General features: G+C 41.8%; 1 protein-coding gene across 1 annotated transcript in view; it reads left to right on the top strand.

Moving 5' to 3' along the window:
* The window catches only part of HHLA1 (HHLA1 neighbor of OC90), an 85,474-nt gene that overhangs the window by 69,098 nt on the left and 3,234 nt on the right, over nucleotides 1-13,142 (top strand). Inside the window, exon 13 of the mRNA XM_089685934.1 lies at nucleotides 4,560-4,642. Within this exon, the coding sequence (XP_089542060.1) occupies nucleotides 4,560-4,642 (83 nt within the window). The remainder of the gene's footprint in view (nucleotides 1-4,559; nucleotides 4,643-13,142) is intronic.

The following is a 13,142-nucleotide window of genomic DNA, read 5'->3' as shown; positions in this document are numbered from 1 at the left end:
TCTTTTTAAGCCAGAAAGTGGTATGAACAACTCATCTGAGAAAACTTTTGCTGTTACGAAAAAGTATAACAAATGTTGCTACCTGTACATACCTTTGACCGTTTTTAGAAACACCAACAAATCTTCATAACTTTGTAATCTAATGATTATCAATGACTGACTCTTCTTTGGAAACCTGATATGCTCATTCCACATTTGCTGCATGCTCAACACCTACCCAATGAAGACTTTGGCCTTAAGTACCTATATGTGTAGGCTGACATATACACTTTATAGCCACACCAAAAACAGGTTGAATAGGTAATTCTGAGCTTGGATATATGCTTTACCATTCCAGTACATATACTATATGGTGTTGTGGACACCTGACCATCACACCCATATAGGTTTGTTGGACATCCAGTATCCAAACTCTATTATGAAGTAGGCCCTCAATTTCAAAACTCTATTATGGAGTCCCCCCCCCCCCCTTTGTGCAGTTGGTATCTCAGTTCTTCCCCAAGGTGTTCAACAGGGTTGAGAGCAGGACTCTGTGCAGCCAACTGACATTCCTCCATACCAAACTAATCAAACCATGCTTTTTTTGGAGTAAGCTATGGGCATAAAGGCACAGTCATGCTGGAACAGAAAGAACCTAGTGTTGCCAGAAGTCTGGTTGTCTAAAATGTCTTTTTATGCAATAGCACTAAGGGCCTTTTCATACGAGTTGACCAATTGGGTCCACTTGTCTGTTTTTTAAGCGGACCCGATCAAACACTCCATTGTTCTCTATGGAACGGCGGGTGTAAACGAACATTAGTTTATTTACACCCGCCTGCATCCGATCTGATCCTGTCTGCTAAAAACAGTCAGATAGGGATCTGTTCTCCATTCGTCTGGTGGAACAGATCAGATGAAAGTCAGATGGAAACAGACCACCTGTCCATTTTTAGCCCATAGAGGACAGCAGACTGTGTCTGTGTCCGCTCTGCATAGGCGTAGCAGACACAGACCTGTCATCCACGTGCTCAGCGGGGATCAGCGGGCAGATTACCCGATGGACAAGCAGATCCACTGACAGTTCCACCCTTTGTGAGAGGGGCCTAAGAGTATTCTTCACTGGAAATACCTAAACTCAAAAATATGGAGGGATGTCCAGGAAGAATGTTATGGAGGAATGAGTCTGATGGTCAGTCCACAAAAGTTTGTCTATATAGTGTATGACCATAAGAGTTTTATATTGTCTCCTACCTAGATTTGGTATTTAAAGCCAACTCTACATAGTTGTGCTCGAACGTTTGCATACCCTGGAAGACATGGTGAAATTTTGTCATTGATATTGAAAATATGTCTGATCATGCCAAAAAACTGTCTTTTATTTAGGAATTTTTTCCATATGAGGGCAGTACAGTGGCTAAATGGTTAGCACTTCTGCCTGAAAACACTAGGGTCATTGGTTCAAATCCCAACCATGGAACCACCTGCCTTGAGTGGTTCCCCCTATTCCTGCATGGGTTCCCTCCCACATTCCAAAGACATTCTGGTAGGCTAATTGGCTCCTGTCTAAATTGGCCCTAATATGTGTATGAATGTGAATTAGGGACCTTAGATTGTACGCCCCTTGAGGGTTAGGGACTGATGTGAATGTACAATATATATGTAAAGTGCTGCGTAAATTGATGGCACTATATAAGTACCTGTAAAAAGTAAATAAATATGAAGTAATTTCTTATTACATAGTTGTTTGGCTCCTTTTTAAAACATAAACAGAAATCACTCAAATGGCCCTAATCAAATGTTTTCATACCCTGGAGTTTTTGGCCTTGGTGCAGACACACAAGGTGACACACACGGGTTAAAATGGCAATCAAAGGTTAATTTCCCACATCTGTGGCTTTTTAAATTGCAAATAGTGTTTGTGCATAAATAGCCAATGAGTTTGTTAGCTCTCACATGGATAAACTGAGCAGGCTAGGTACTGAGCCATCTGGAGCAATAAAGAACTGTTAAAAGACCTGCATAACAAGGTAATGGAACTTTATAAAGATGGAAAAGGATATAAAAAGATATCCAAAGACTTGAATATGCAAGTCAGTAATGTTCAACCACTTCTTAAGAAGGGATCTCTTGATATCAAGCCAAGGTCATGTAAACCAAGAAAGATTGAAGCCACAACTGCAAGAATAATTGTTCTGGATACAAAGAAAAACCCACAAGTAACCTCAGGAGAAATGCAGACTGCTCTGGAAAAAGATGTGGTTGTTACAAGGAGCACAATACAACGATACTTGAACAAAAATAAGCTGCATGGTCAAGTTGCCACAAAAAAGCCTGGTTACAATATGCTTGACAACACCTTGAGATACCTCAATGGGCTTTTTTGTGGCTTTGGTACAGTAAAGGCTTCTTTCTGACAACCATGCAGGTCATTTTTTTTCAAGTATCATCATGTTGTGCTCCTTGAAAAAATCCACACTGTCTTTTTCCAGAGTAGCCTGTATTTCTCCTAAGGTTACCTGTTTTTTTCTTCATATCCCAAACAATTCTTCTGGAAGTTGTGGCTGCAATCTTTCTTGGTCTACCTGACCTTGTCTTGGTAGTAATAGATCTGTGAATTTCCCACTTCTTAGTATATAATTGAACAGTACTGACTGTCATACTCAAAGCTATGGATATCTTTTTTAATATCCTTTCCCACCTTTATAAATTTCCATTACCTTGTTACGCAAGGTGTCTTTTGACAGTTCTTTTTGTTCCCCATGACTCAGTATCTAGCCTGCTCAGTGCATCCATATGAGAGCTAGCAAAGTCATTGGCTATTTATACACTGACAATAATTTCAATTTAAAAAGACACAGATGTGGGAAGTTAACCTTTAACCATTAGCCGCCCGGCCAATGGCCGTTTGGCGGCTTCAGAAGTGTCTCTGCACTCCGGGTGCACGCCATTTGGCGTGCTCCCGCACATGCGCCGTTTGCGCTAATGCAGAGCGGCGCAGCAGTGCGATCTGTCACCGGCCGTGCACCTCGGACACGGCCGATGACAGATCCGAGTACCGGCTCCCGTTGCTGGTACCATGTGACCTGCTGTAACCAATCACAGCAGGTCACATGACAGTTGTATACAATGGATGGCTTCATTCATGATGCCATCCATTGTATACTAGTGCCTAGCTGTGAATGGTCACAGCTAATCACATGCACATGTCATGTGATTAGCTGTGACCAAATCACAGCTAAGCACAAAAAAAAAAAAAAAAAAAAAAAAAAAAGCTGAATGAATCGATTTCATTCAGGTAAATGCTTGCTTATAGCAAAGTAATTCTTTGCTATAAGCAAATTGTGTAAAAAAAAAAAAAAAATACTGATCACTTCCCCAAAGTAGTACAATGTTACTATGGTAACATTGTACTACTTTGGTCATAGTAAAATATGAAAAAAAATCTTAAAAAAAATAAAAAAAAATGTAATAAAAAATTAAATATAATAAAAATATATATATATTTTTTTTTTTTTCATACTGTCACCAGTCAGTGTCCCTGTTCACCGCCATGCCAGATATATGATGACGCTGTACTGCACTGGTGACAGTATGTAAAAAAAAAAAAATAGTGAAAATAATTTTTTCATTTTCCGAAAAATTATGACAAAAAAAATACAACTTCAAAAAACTCACCATGCCTCTTATGAAGTACGTTGGACTGTCTACTCTGCAAAAAGGGGTCATTTGGGGATATCTGTACTATTCTGACATTCTTGGACCTCAAGAAATTAGATTGGCTGTCAGTACTTCAGGATTGATCAATATTCAGATCTATACCATAGTTTGTGAACTCTATAACTTTCCTACAAACTAAATAATACATCCTAATTTGGGTTATTTTCACCAAAGACATGTAGCAGAATACATCTCGGCCTAAATTTATGAAGAACAATTATTTATTTGTAAACTTTTAAAACAGAAACAAAGAAAAATGTGTTTTTTTTTCAAAATTTTTGGTCTTTTTTTGTTAATTTAGCAAAAAATAAAAACCCCAGCGGTGATTAAATACCACCAAAAGAAAGCTCTAGTTGTGTGAAGAAAATGATAAAATTTTAGTTTGGGTACAGTGTTGTATGACCGCGCAATTGTCATTCAAAGTGTGAGAGCGCTGAAACCTGAAAAATGGCCTGGGCAGGAAGGTGTAAAATTGCACGGTATTGAAATGGTTAATTGGCATTTTAACCCGTGTGTGTCACCTCGTGTGTCTGTACCAAGGCCAAACATTCCAGGGGATGTAAACTTTAGATCATGGCCATTTGGGAGATTTCTGTTATTATGATTTAAAAAGGAGCCAAATAATTATGTGATAATAAATGGCTTCATGTGATCATTATCCTTAAATAAAAGACAGTTTTTTTGCATGATCAGTCATATTTTCAATATTTATGCCAACATTTCACCATTTCTGCCAGGGGATGCAAACTTTTGAGCACAACTGTATCTGCTGGTAAATTATACCTTGAAATGTAAATTTATTTTTACATAAAATGTGTGGTGTGTTCATAGATAAAAATGTATGCTGTTTGCTGAATCTCTAGGCAATGCGTTCAGTACTATTCCTGGTACCTGAAAAATGCTACATACATCTGTGAAAAAGTTCAAAGGAATTCACAAAGGCGCAGTGAGTATCCAACCCTATAGACAATGATACTTCAGTTTTTTGGAACACAATATACAACTTTATTTTAACTTTCATGTAAACTAAATTTGAGAAGAGGAGATTAAGAGGGGGGATATGATGACCATGTATAATACATAAGGGGGGATATGATCTCCATGTATAATACATAAGGGGGGATATGATCTCCATGTATAATACATAAGGGGGGATATGATGACCATGTATAATACATAAGGGGGGATATGATCTCCATGTATAATACATAAGGGGGGATATGATCTCCATGTATAATACATAAGGGGGATATGATCTCCATGTATAATACATAAGGGGGGATATGATCTCCATGTATAATACATAAGGGGGGATATGATCTCCATGTATAATACATAAGGGGGGATATGATCTCCATGTATAATACATAAGGGGGGATATGATCACCATGTATAATACATAAGGGGGGATATGATCTCCATGTATAATACATAAAGGGGGATATGATGTCCATGTATAATACATAAGGGGGGATATGATCTCCATGTATAATACATAAGGGGGGGATATGATCTCCATGTATAATACATAAAGGGGGATATGATCTCCATGTGTAATACATAAGGGGGGATATGATCTCCATGTATAATACATAAAGGGGGATATGATGTCCATGTATAATACATAAGGGGGGATATGATCTCCATGTATAATACATAAGGGGGGATATGATCTCCATGTATAATACATAAAGGGGGATATGATCTCCATGTATAATACATAAGGGGGGATATGATCTCCATGTATAATACATAAGGGGGGATATGATCACCATGTATAATACATAAGGGGGGATATGATCTCCATGTATAATACATAAGGGGGGATATGATCTCCATGTATAATACATAAGGGGGGATATGATCTCCATGTATAATACATAAGGGGGGATATGATCTCCATGTATAAATACTTCAGTGGTTCATATATTGAACTCGGTGTAGAGTTATTCACCCTGAGGTCATCACAGAGGACAAGGGGGCGCTCTTTATGTCCGGAGGAAAGGAAATTTAATCTCCAAACACGGAAAGGTTTCATCACAGTAAGAGCTGTGAGAATGTGGAATAGACTCAGTCAAGAGTTGGATCTGGCCAGTTCAGTGGATTGCTTTAAAAAAGTCCTGGATTATTTCTTAGATACACAGAATATAACTGGATATAACATTTATAGGTAAAGTTGATCCAGGGAATATCTGATTGCCTCTCGGGGGATCAGGAAGGAATTTTTTCCCTGCAGGTGCAAATTGGATTGTGTTTTACTGGGTTTTTTTGCCTTCCTCTGGATCAACTGTGGGTGTAGGATTATAACTTTTTTTTTTTAATGGTTGAGCTGGATGGACTTTTGTCTTTTTTCAGCCAGACTAACTATGTAAAGGACCGTAGAAAATTTAGAATTAAATATTTCCTCCATCAGACTGGTTTTAGCAACCGCCATGACAGCTAAATTCCAGCCAGCTGCCAGTCTATGTAACACAAGCCTCCATGTTAAATTAGTGAAAAAGTATTTTATGCATCAGACATATTGCATTCAAAGTTTGCTTGAAGGACAAAAAAATATTTTATGTATTAATGTGAGTTAGAGACCTTAGATTGTATGCCCCTTGAGGGTTAGGGACTGAAGTGAATGTGCAACATATAAATGTAAAGAGCTACACAAATTGATGGCACTATATAAGTACCTGTAAAAATTAAATAAATATGAAGTAATTTCTTATTACATAGTTGTTTGGCTCCTTTTTAAAACATAACGATAACAGAAATCACCCAAATGGCCCTAATCAAATGGTTTCATACCCTGGAGTGTTTGGCCTTGGTGCAGACACACAAGGAATATATATGTAAAGCGCTGCGTAAATTGACAGCACTATATAAGTACCTGAAATAAAAATAAATAATAAATATCTGGCAGGATGAACATTTTTTTAAAGCTTTTTTTAACAGATATATTAAAATACTTGCAATTGTATATTTAACAACTCAGAAGTGAGCAAATAAGTTCATTGCTGAGACTTACATGTACTATAAGCTGAATGCCATCTAAAAAAAAAAGATAAAAATGATTGGTCCATCAAAAGATAAAATAAGGAAACCAGATTTTGCTGCAATATTCAGCTTCTAACCAAGGATTTACCCCACAGTACTTTTCTTCTGCCACTAGATGTCCTCAGTCTGATGACCAGCGTTATTCAACCCACTGCCTCTGAGACCAGGTTGTCAGTGTGCAGTCACCTAGATCCATTTGCTGTGTAATGAAGACATTTATTGTCCAGGCCAAAACAATTTTGTTCTTAGGTGGTTAGGGCATCTGTAAACTTTTATTGTCCTCTGTGTCCCCATTGGCAAAATTTAGAAGTGAGAAAAAGAAATAAGAAATATCCCCAATGGGGGCACGAAGAAAGACAAAAATATACTTTTATTACAGTGAGGAAGGGTTAGAACTGACTGTATTTTTTATGGCTGTCTGTGTTTTCCACACCCATATTTCCTATATGGATGTCAAAAGGACAGGAAGGGAAAATGATTGCAATGTAGTCAGAGACTATAGAAAAAAACACATTTTAACTCCTAAGTGAAAAAGAAAAAAAAAAGTCTGCAGTTATTCTTTAGGACCTTGAAGTTGAGAAAATCACTGGTTTAGATTAGTGGTGGTGACGTTTTTGGGTATGGCGGGCCTCAAGTGCAGCCCCCGACATGACCAAAGGGTTAAACTCAGTGAATATTCTTTGTTAGAGACAGCAGACACAACAGGATATAGTCAAAGATTCTAGACATGATATCAGAGATGGTCAGAGACTGTGGACAGGCTGTAGGAGACTGTCAGAGACTGTGTACACACTATAGGAGTTGTTGGGGATTGGGGGCATGCTTCAGGAGACAATCAGACTGGTCAAATATTACGTGAGACTGCTAGATATCATTGCTATAACAGGGCAATAGGGAAACACAGATTAGTGTCTGCAGGGGCCCCGTGGGCTGCACAAAAAAATGCCAAAGGGCCGCAGGTTAGGCACCAAGGGTTTAGACCAGGGGTGCTCAACCTGTGGCCCTCAGATTCCTTTGATGTGGACTTCGACCTCAAACCGGGGAAATGCATGCATTTATTGAGATCTTGGCTTGCCAACCTGCCATCCCAGAGCATCAGGGTGCATTGAGCCGGCGCTGGCAGCGGAGGAAGCAGGAGGCCACAGAGAAAGAAGGAGTCACATAAACCAAGGCTTCCTCTGTAGCACTGGAAGAGTGATACCAAGTGCACTTCGCCTGGGACCTTTCTAGAAGCCAGGAGGGTGATCCCAGCAGAAGCTGGAAGAGGAAAATAAGGTCAGTGTATTAAGCACTTGCCAACCGCACTATAGCCGAATGATGGCTACAGTGCAATTGTTCAGTTCTGGGAGGGCGTCATTTGACGTCCTCCAAGAACACGCTCTCCCGTGCACCCCCAGGGGCGCGCACCCGGCAATCTCCATGATCACTGTGTCCAATGACACAGCAGATCACCGGGTAAATGCAGTTGCTGGTTATCGGCTGCACTTTCCTCACGCTGTCACAGTGTGAGGCAAGTACTGCCGATAATCGGCAATTGTCAGAGGACAGACCGGCACCGATCATCAGGGCACCCACCTGTGCCCAGCAGTGCTGCCCACAAGTGCCCGTCAGTGCCACCCACCTGTGCCCAGCAGTGCCTAGTAGTGCCACCAACCTGTGACCAGCAGTGCCACCAGTGCCCAGCAGTGCCCCTCCTTGGAGCCACCCATCAGTGCTGCAGAGCAGTACCACCAATCAGTGCCCAGCAGTGCCACCCACCATTGTTGCATATCAGTGCAGCATCATCAGTGCTGACTATCAGTGCCGCCTACCAGTGCTGCCTATCCGTGCCACCTCATTAGTGCCGCCTATTAGTGCCTATCAGTGCAGCCTCATCAACGCACATCAGTGAAGGAGAAGAATTACCTGTTTGCAAAATTGTATAACAGAAACAAAGAAAAACTTTTTTTAAAAATTTTTTTGCTTAGCGCAAAAAATAAAACACCAAGCTCTATTTGCGTGATAAAAATGATAAAACTTTCATATTGGTACAGTGTTGCATGACCGCGCAATTGTCATTCAAAGTGTGACAGCACTGAAAGCTGAAAATTGGCCTGGACAGGAAGGGGGTATAAGTGCCCTGTAGGCAAGTGGTTAAACAACACATGCACTGCCCATGGGCATATACGCACCTACAGTGGGGATCGAAAGTTTGGGCACCCCAGCTAAAAATTTGTATTAATGTGCATAAAGAAGCCAAGGTAAGATGGAAAAATCTCCAAAAGGCATCAAATTACAGATTAGACATTCTTATAATATGTCAACAAAAGTTAGATTTTATTTCCATCATTTACACTTTCAAAATAACAGAAAACAAAAAAAATGGCGTCTGCAAAAGTTTGGGCACCCTGCAGAGTTAATATCTTGTACTGCCCCCTTTGGCAAGTATCACAGCTTGTAAACGCTTTTTGTAGCCAGCCAAGAGTCTTTCAATTCTTGTTTGAGGTATCTGCCCATTCTTCCTTACAAAAGTCTTCCAGTTCTTTGAGATTTCTGGAGATTTCTTGTTTTACTGCTTTTGTTTGTGAGTATATATCTCATTATAATAAAATCACAGTTTTGTATTGAGATAAGGCCAGGGGCGGACTGACAACTCATGGGGCCCCCGGGAAATAGGGGTCATGGGGCCCCTGTGTCCTTGCCCAAACTCAAAAAAGCCTATGAAAAAGGTACCAGGGGCATCTCATGGGGCACCCTACTGACGCTGGGCCCTCGGGAAGTGCCCGAGTTTCCAAATGGTCAGTCCGCCCCTGGACAAGGCGCAAGGTTGGTGCGCTTTCTTTTTTGTTTCACTTTTGCAGTCTTGGTCAGGCTTCCCCAGCCTTGTTAAGAGCTGCACAACCTTTGATCCATTGATGGACCAACTTCCATAAGTGGTCTATCTACCCACCCACCCTTGATCTGGGTCCCTGAGTGCAGGAGGTTTTGTTTCTGTTTCCTTATAGTTATATATGCGCCTGAAATCAATCTGGCCATATTGTGTTTTTAAAGTTTTTCTTTTATATATTTACTGTATATAGGGGTTACACTGATCTGTGGGTGCACCTGCAACTTTCCTGCAAGTTAGCTGCACTGAGCCATAGACTTCTATTACATCCTGTAGGTTCGGTGCGCTTTCTGAAAGCGCACCAAAACTCCTCAACGCAGGAGTTTTGGTGCATTTTCAGAAAGTGCACCACACCTGCAAGATATAATAGAAGTCTATTTAAAGCGCCTGTGTGGCCTCCCTGTCACATTCTCTTCTGTTTTACACTTGGACAGGAGGGGCAGCGGGGGTGGCATCTACAGGAATCGACCCTCTCCATTTTCCTCCTGCAACTGCTAAATGCTGGCTCCTCCTCCTCTCCCTCCCACCGGCGTTGAGCGGCTGCCCGATGGAAAATGTTCATTATGCTACTCCAAATTAAACATTTGATATTCTGAACTATTTCATTTCATTGTGGCCCACGACCAGTTACCAAATCACGTAAGTGGCCCTCGCTGTTCAAAAGGTTGAGCACCTCCTGGTTTAGACCATAAAGACGTTTCATGCTTGTCATTGTAATGGGCAGCACAGTGGCTAAATGGTTAGCACTTCTGCCTGGCAATACTAGGGTCGTTGGTTCGAATCCCAACCATAGCACCACCTGCTTGGAGTTTTCATGTTCTCTCTGTGCCTGCGTGGGTTTCCTGCGGGTACTCCGGTTTCCTACCACACTCCAAAGACATGCTGGTAGGTTAATTGGATCCTGTCTAAATTATCCCTAGTATGTGTATGTATGAATGTGAGTTCGGGACCTTAGATTGTACACCCCTTGAGGGTTAGGGACTGATGTGAATGTACAATATATATGTGTAAAGCGCTGCGTAAAATTGACGGCGCTATATAAGTACCTGAAATAAATTTTAAAAAAAATATTATGGCCAACAATGACCAAATTAAGAATTTTTTTTTCTGTTGACATATTGAAAATTTAGAACTTTAACTTAACAAACTCATCCTCATCTGAAGGCTACAAGTTTTTCTGCTCGGTTACGCCAAGGTCTTAGGTATCGCATAGGTATGGGCTTCCGGCGGTCTAATGTTACGGTGTTCGCATAATGCCGTAACCTTCGGAAATCATTTAGATGTAATAGGCATTAGTCTTCTCACTAACATGCTACAGTAGCCCTAGTAATGAAGCCACTTCATTTCCTCTCCATGGCTGACTGCTTTCATCATGTCTTACAAGTTCTCATGTACTGTTTAAAAGGCAGAACGGGTTACTGTAAGACTGAACAATGGTACAATGGAACATGCTAACCAGACATTCTGTAATAACAGGAGTAGGCATTCTTATTCCTCCCTCCTTCCCTCCCCTACCAGTTGAAGGACCACACATCTCAAGGTGGACTACAAATTGCCACTCTTTGATAGCTGGCTGCAAGTTCCCATGATATAGGGAGTGTTTTTAGAGTGTTTGCCGATGGCTAAGTGTTTGGCAAGGTCATTTCTTGGCTATCCATTTCGTAAGAACATGCTGTTGGTAGTGTGGGAACTCGCTTCAAATGGTAGAGCTTGGTTAAACGCACACAGCAACTCGCTTTCTTTTTTAAGGCCTTTTTAGCCCACTTTTATTTAAAGAAAAATGTTCCACAAAGCTTCCCACGCAGGGGTATCCACCATCATATATAAACAAAATTCAGCCTCCTGGCTCTCTCAGATATACACAATCTTCCACTGGCCTTCCTCTTCAGGCTTACATCTGACTCCTACAGACTCTTTCAAAAAAGGCTCTCGCACACAGCTAGCCACTAGCACACAGCTACTCCCAAGCAGCTCCTTGCTGCTTTTGGCTTCCACCTCTCCTTGGTGGAGCCCTCCTGACTCCTGTCTTCAAGGTGGAGCCCTCCTGACTCCTATCTGCCGGGGTGGAGCCCAGAACCCTGGTCCTGACTCTCTGAAAAGGCCTGCACACACCTGTGCAATCAGTCTCCTGGCCATTCCCAAAACCTGGTCCCAGGATTGGAGATTTCATCCCTCCCAGATCTCTTTGAAATCTCCAGGCTCCAGATCCCAAAACAGACCTTACAAACAAAGGAGGAAAGTGAAAAGCCACTTTCCTCCATATCAAACACTTACCGTGGAGCCCCTCAACCTGCCTTGTTGAGAATCCTGGGTGACAGATTGCCACACTGTCACAGTAGTTTAACTCTTCCATCCAAATTGATCAAATATTTTCAGTCTTTCAATGTTTACCTGCGCGCTCCCAGGATGCAAATATGCGTCCTCTCGGTGTCTGGACCTTGATACCGAGCTGTTGCATATTTGCGTGCAATTAGAAATTACATATGTGCTGAGAGCGCACGCCCTGTGTGCTCCCAGCACATGTGTCCGCGACTCTCGGAAAGGTCCCGATCTCCCCTTTCGATCGGGACCTTTTTCAAACATGTGACCGCCATGACGGCTATCCACTTTGTAAGAACATGCTGTTGGTAGTTTAACTCTTCTGTCCGAATTGATCAAATATTTTCAGTCTTTCATTCAATGTTTACCTTAACCCCTCGACGCCAATCGCATGCAAATATGCGTCCTTTCGGTGTCTGGACCTTGATACCGAGCTGCTGCATATTTGCGTGCAATTAGAAATTACATATGTGCTGAGAGCGCACGCCCTGCATGCTCCCAGCACATGTGTCTGCGACTCCTGGAAAGGTCCCGATCTCCCCTTTCAATCGGGACCTTTTTCAAACATGTGACCGCCATGACGGATATCCATTTTGCATAAACATGCTGTTGGTAGATTAATTCTTCCATCCGAATTGGTCAAATATTTTCAGTCTTTCATTCAATGTTTACCTGTGCGCTCCCAGCACATGTGTCTGCGACTCCCGGAAAGGTCCCGATCTCCCCTTTCGGCCAGGACCTTTTCCGATCATGTGACCGCCATGATGGCTATCCATTTCGTAAAAACATGCTGTTGGTAGATTAACTCTTCCATTCGCATTGTTCAAATATTTTCAGTCTTTCATTCTATGTTCACCTTAACCCCTTGACGCTGATCGCACGCAAATATGTGGCCTCTCGGCGTCTGGGCCTTGACGCTGTGCGGCCACATATTTGCGTGCAATTAGAATTAAATATGTGCTGATAGCGCGTGCCCTGCGCGCTCCCAGCACATGTGTCCATGACTCCCGGAAAGGTCCCAATCTCTCCTTTTGGCCAGGACCTTTTCCGATCATGTGACAGCCGTGACGGCGAATTACGGCAGTCAAATGACCCTAAAACCCCACCCCGCCTCCCGGCTTCTGAAGCTCTTAAAGGGGCGGGAAGCACCAGGGCCAAGAGTTTAAAGTAAAATATGATATTTCACCTTTTTACATGCCAACTCTACAAGATGTTTGCT

This window comes from Staurois parvus, unplaced genomic scaffold, assembly GCF_062004578.1.
Source record: "Staurois parvus isolate SC_StPar_1 unplaced genomic scaffold, SC_StPar_1.0 ptg000389l, whole genome shotgun sequence".
Lineage (NCBI taxonomy): Eukaryota > Metazoa > Chordata > Amphibia > Anura > Ranidae > Staurois > Staurois parvus.
This window is presented reverse-complemented; position numbering and strand designations above follow the sequence as displayed.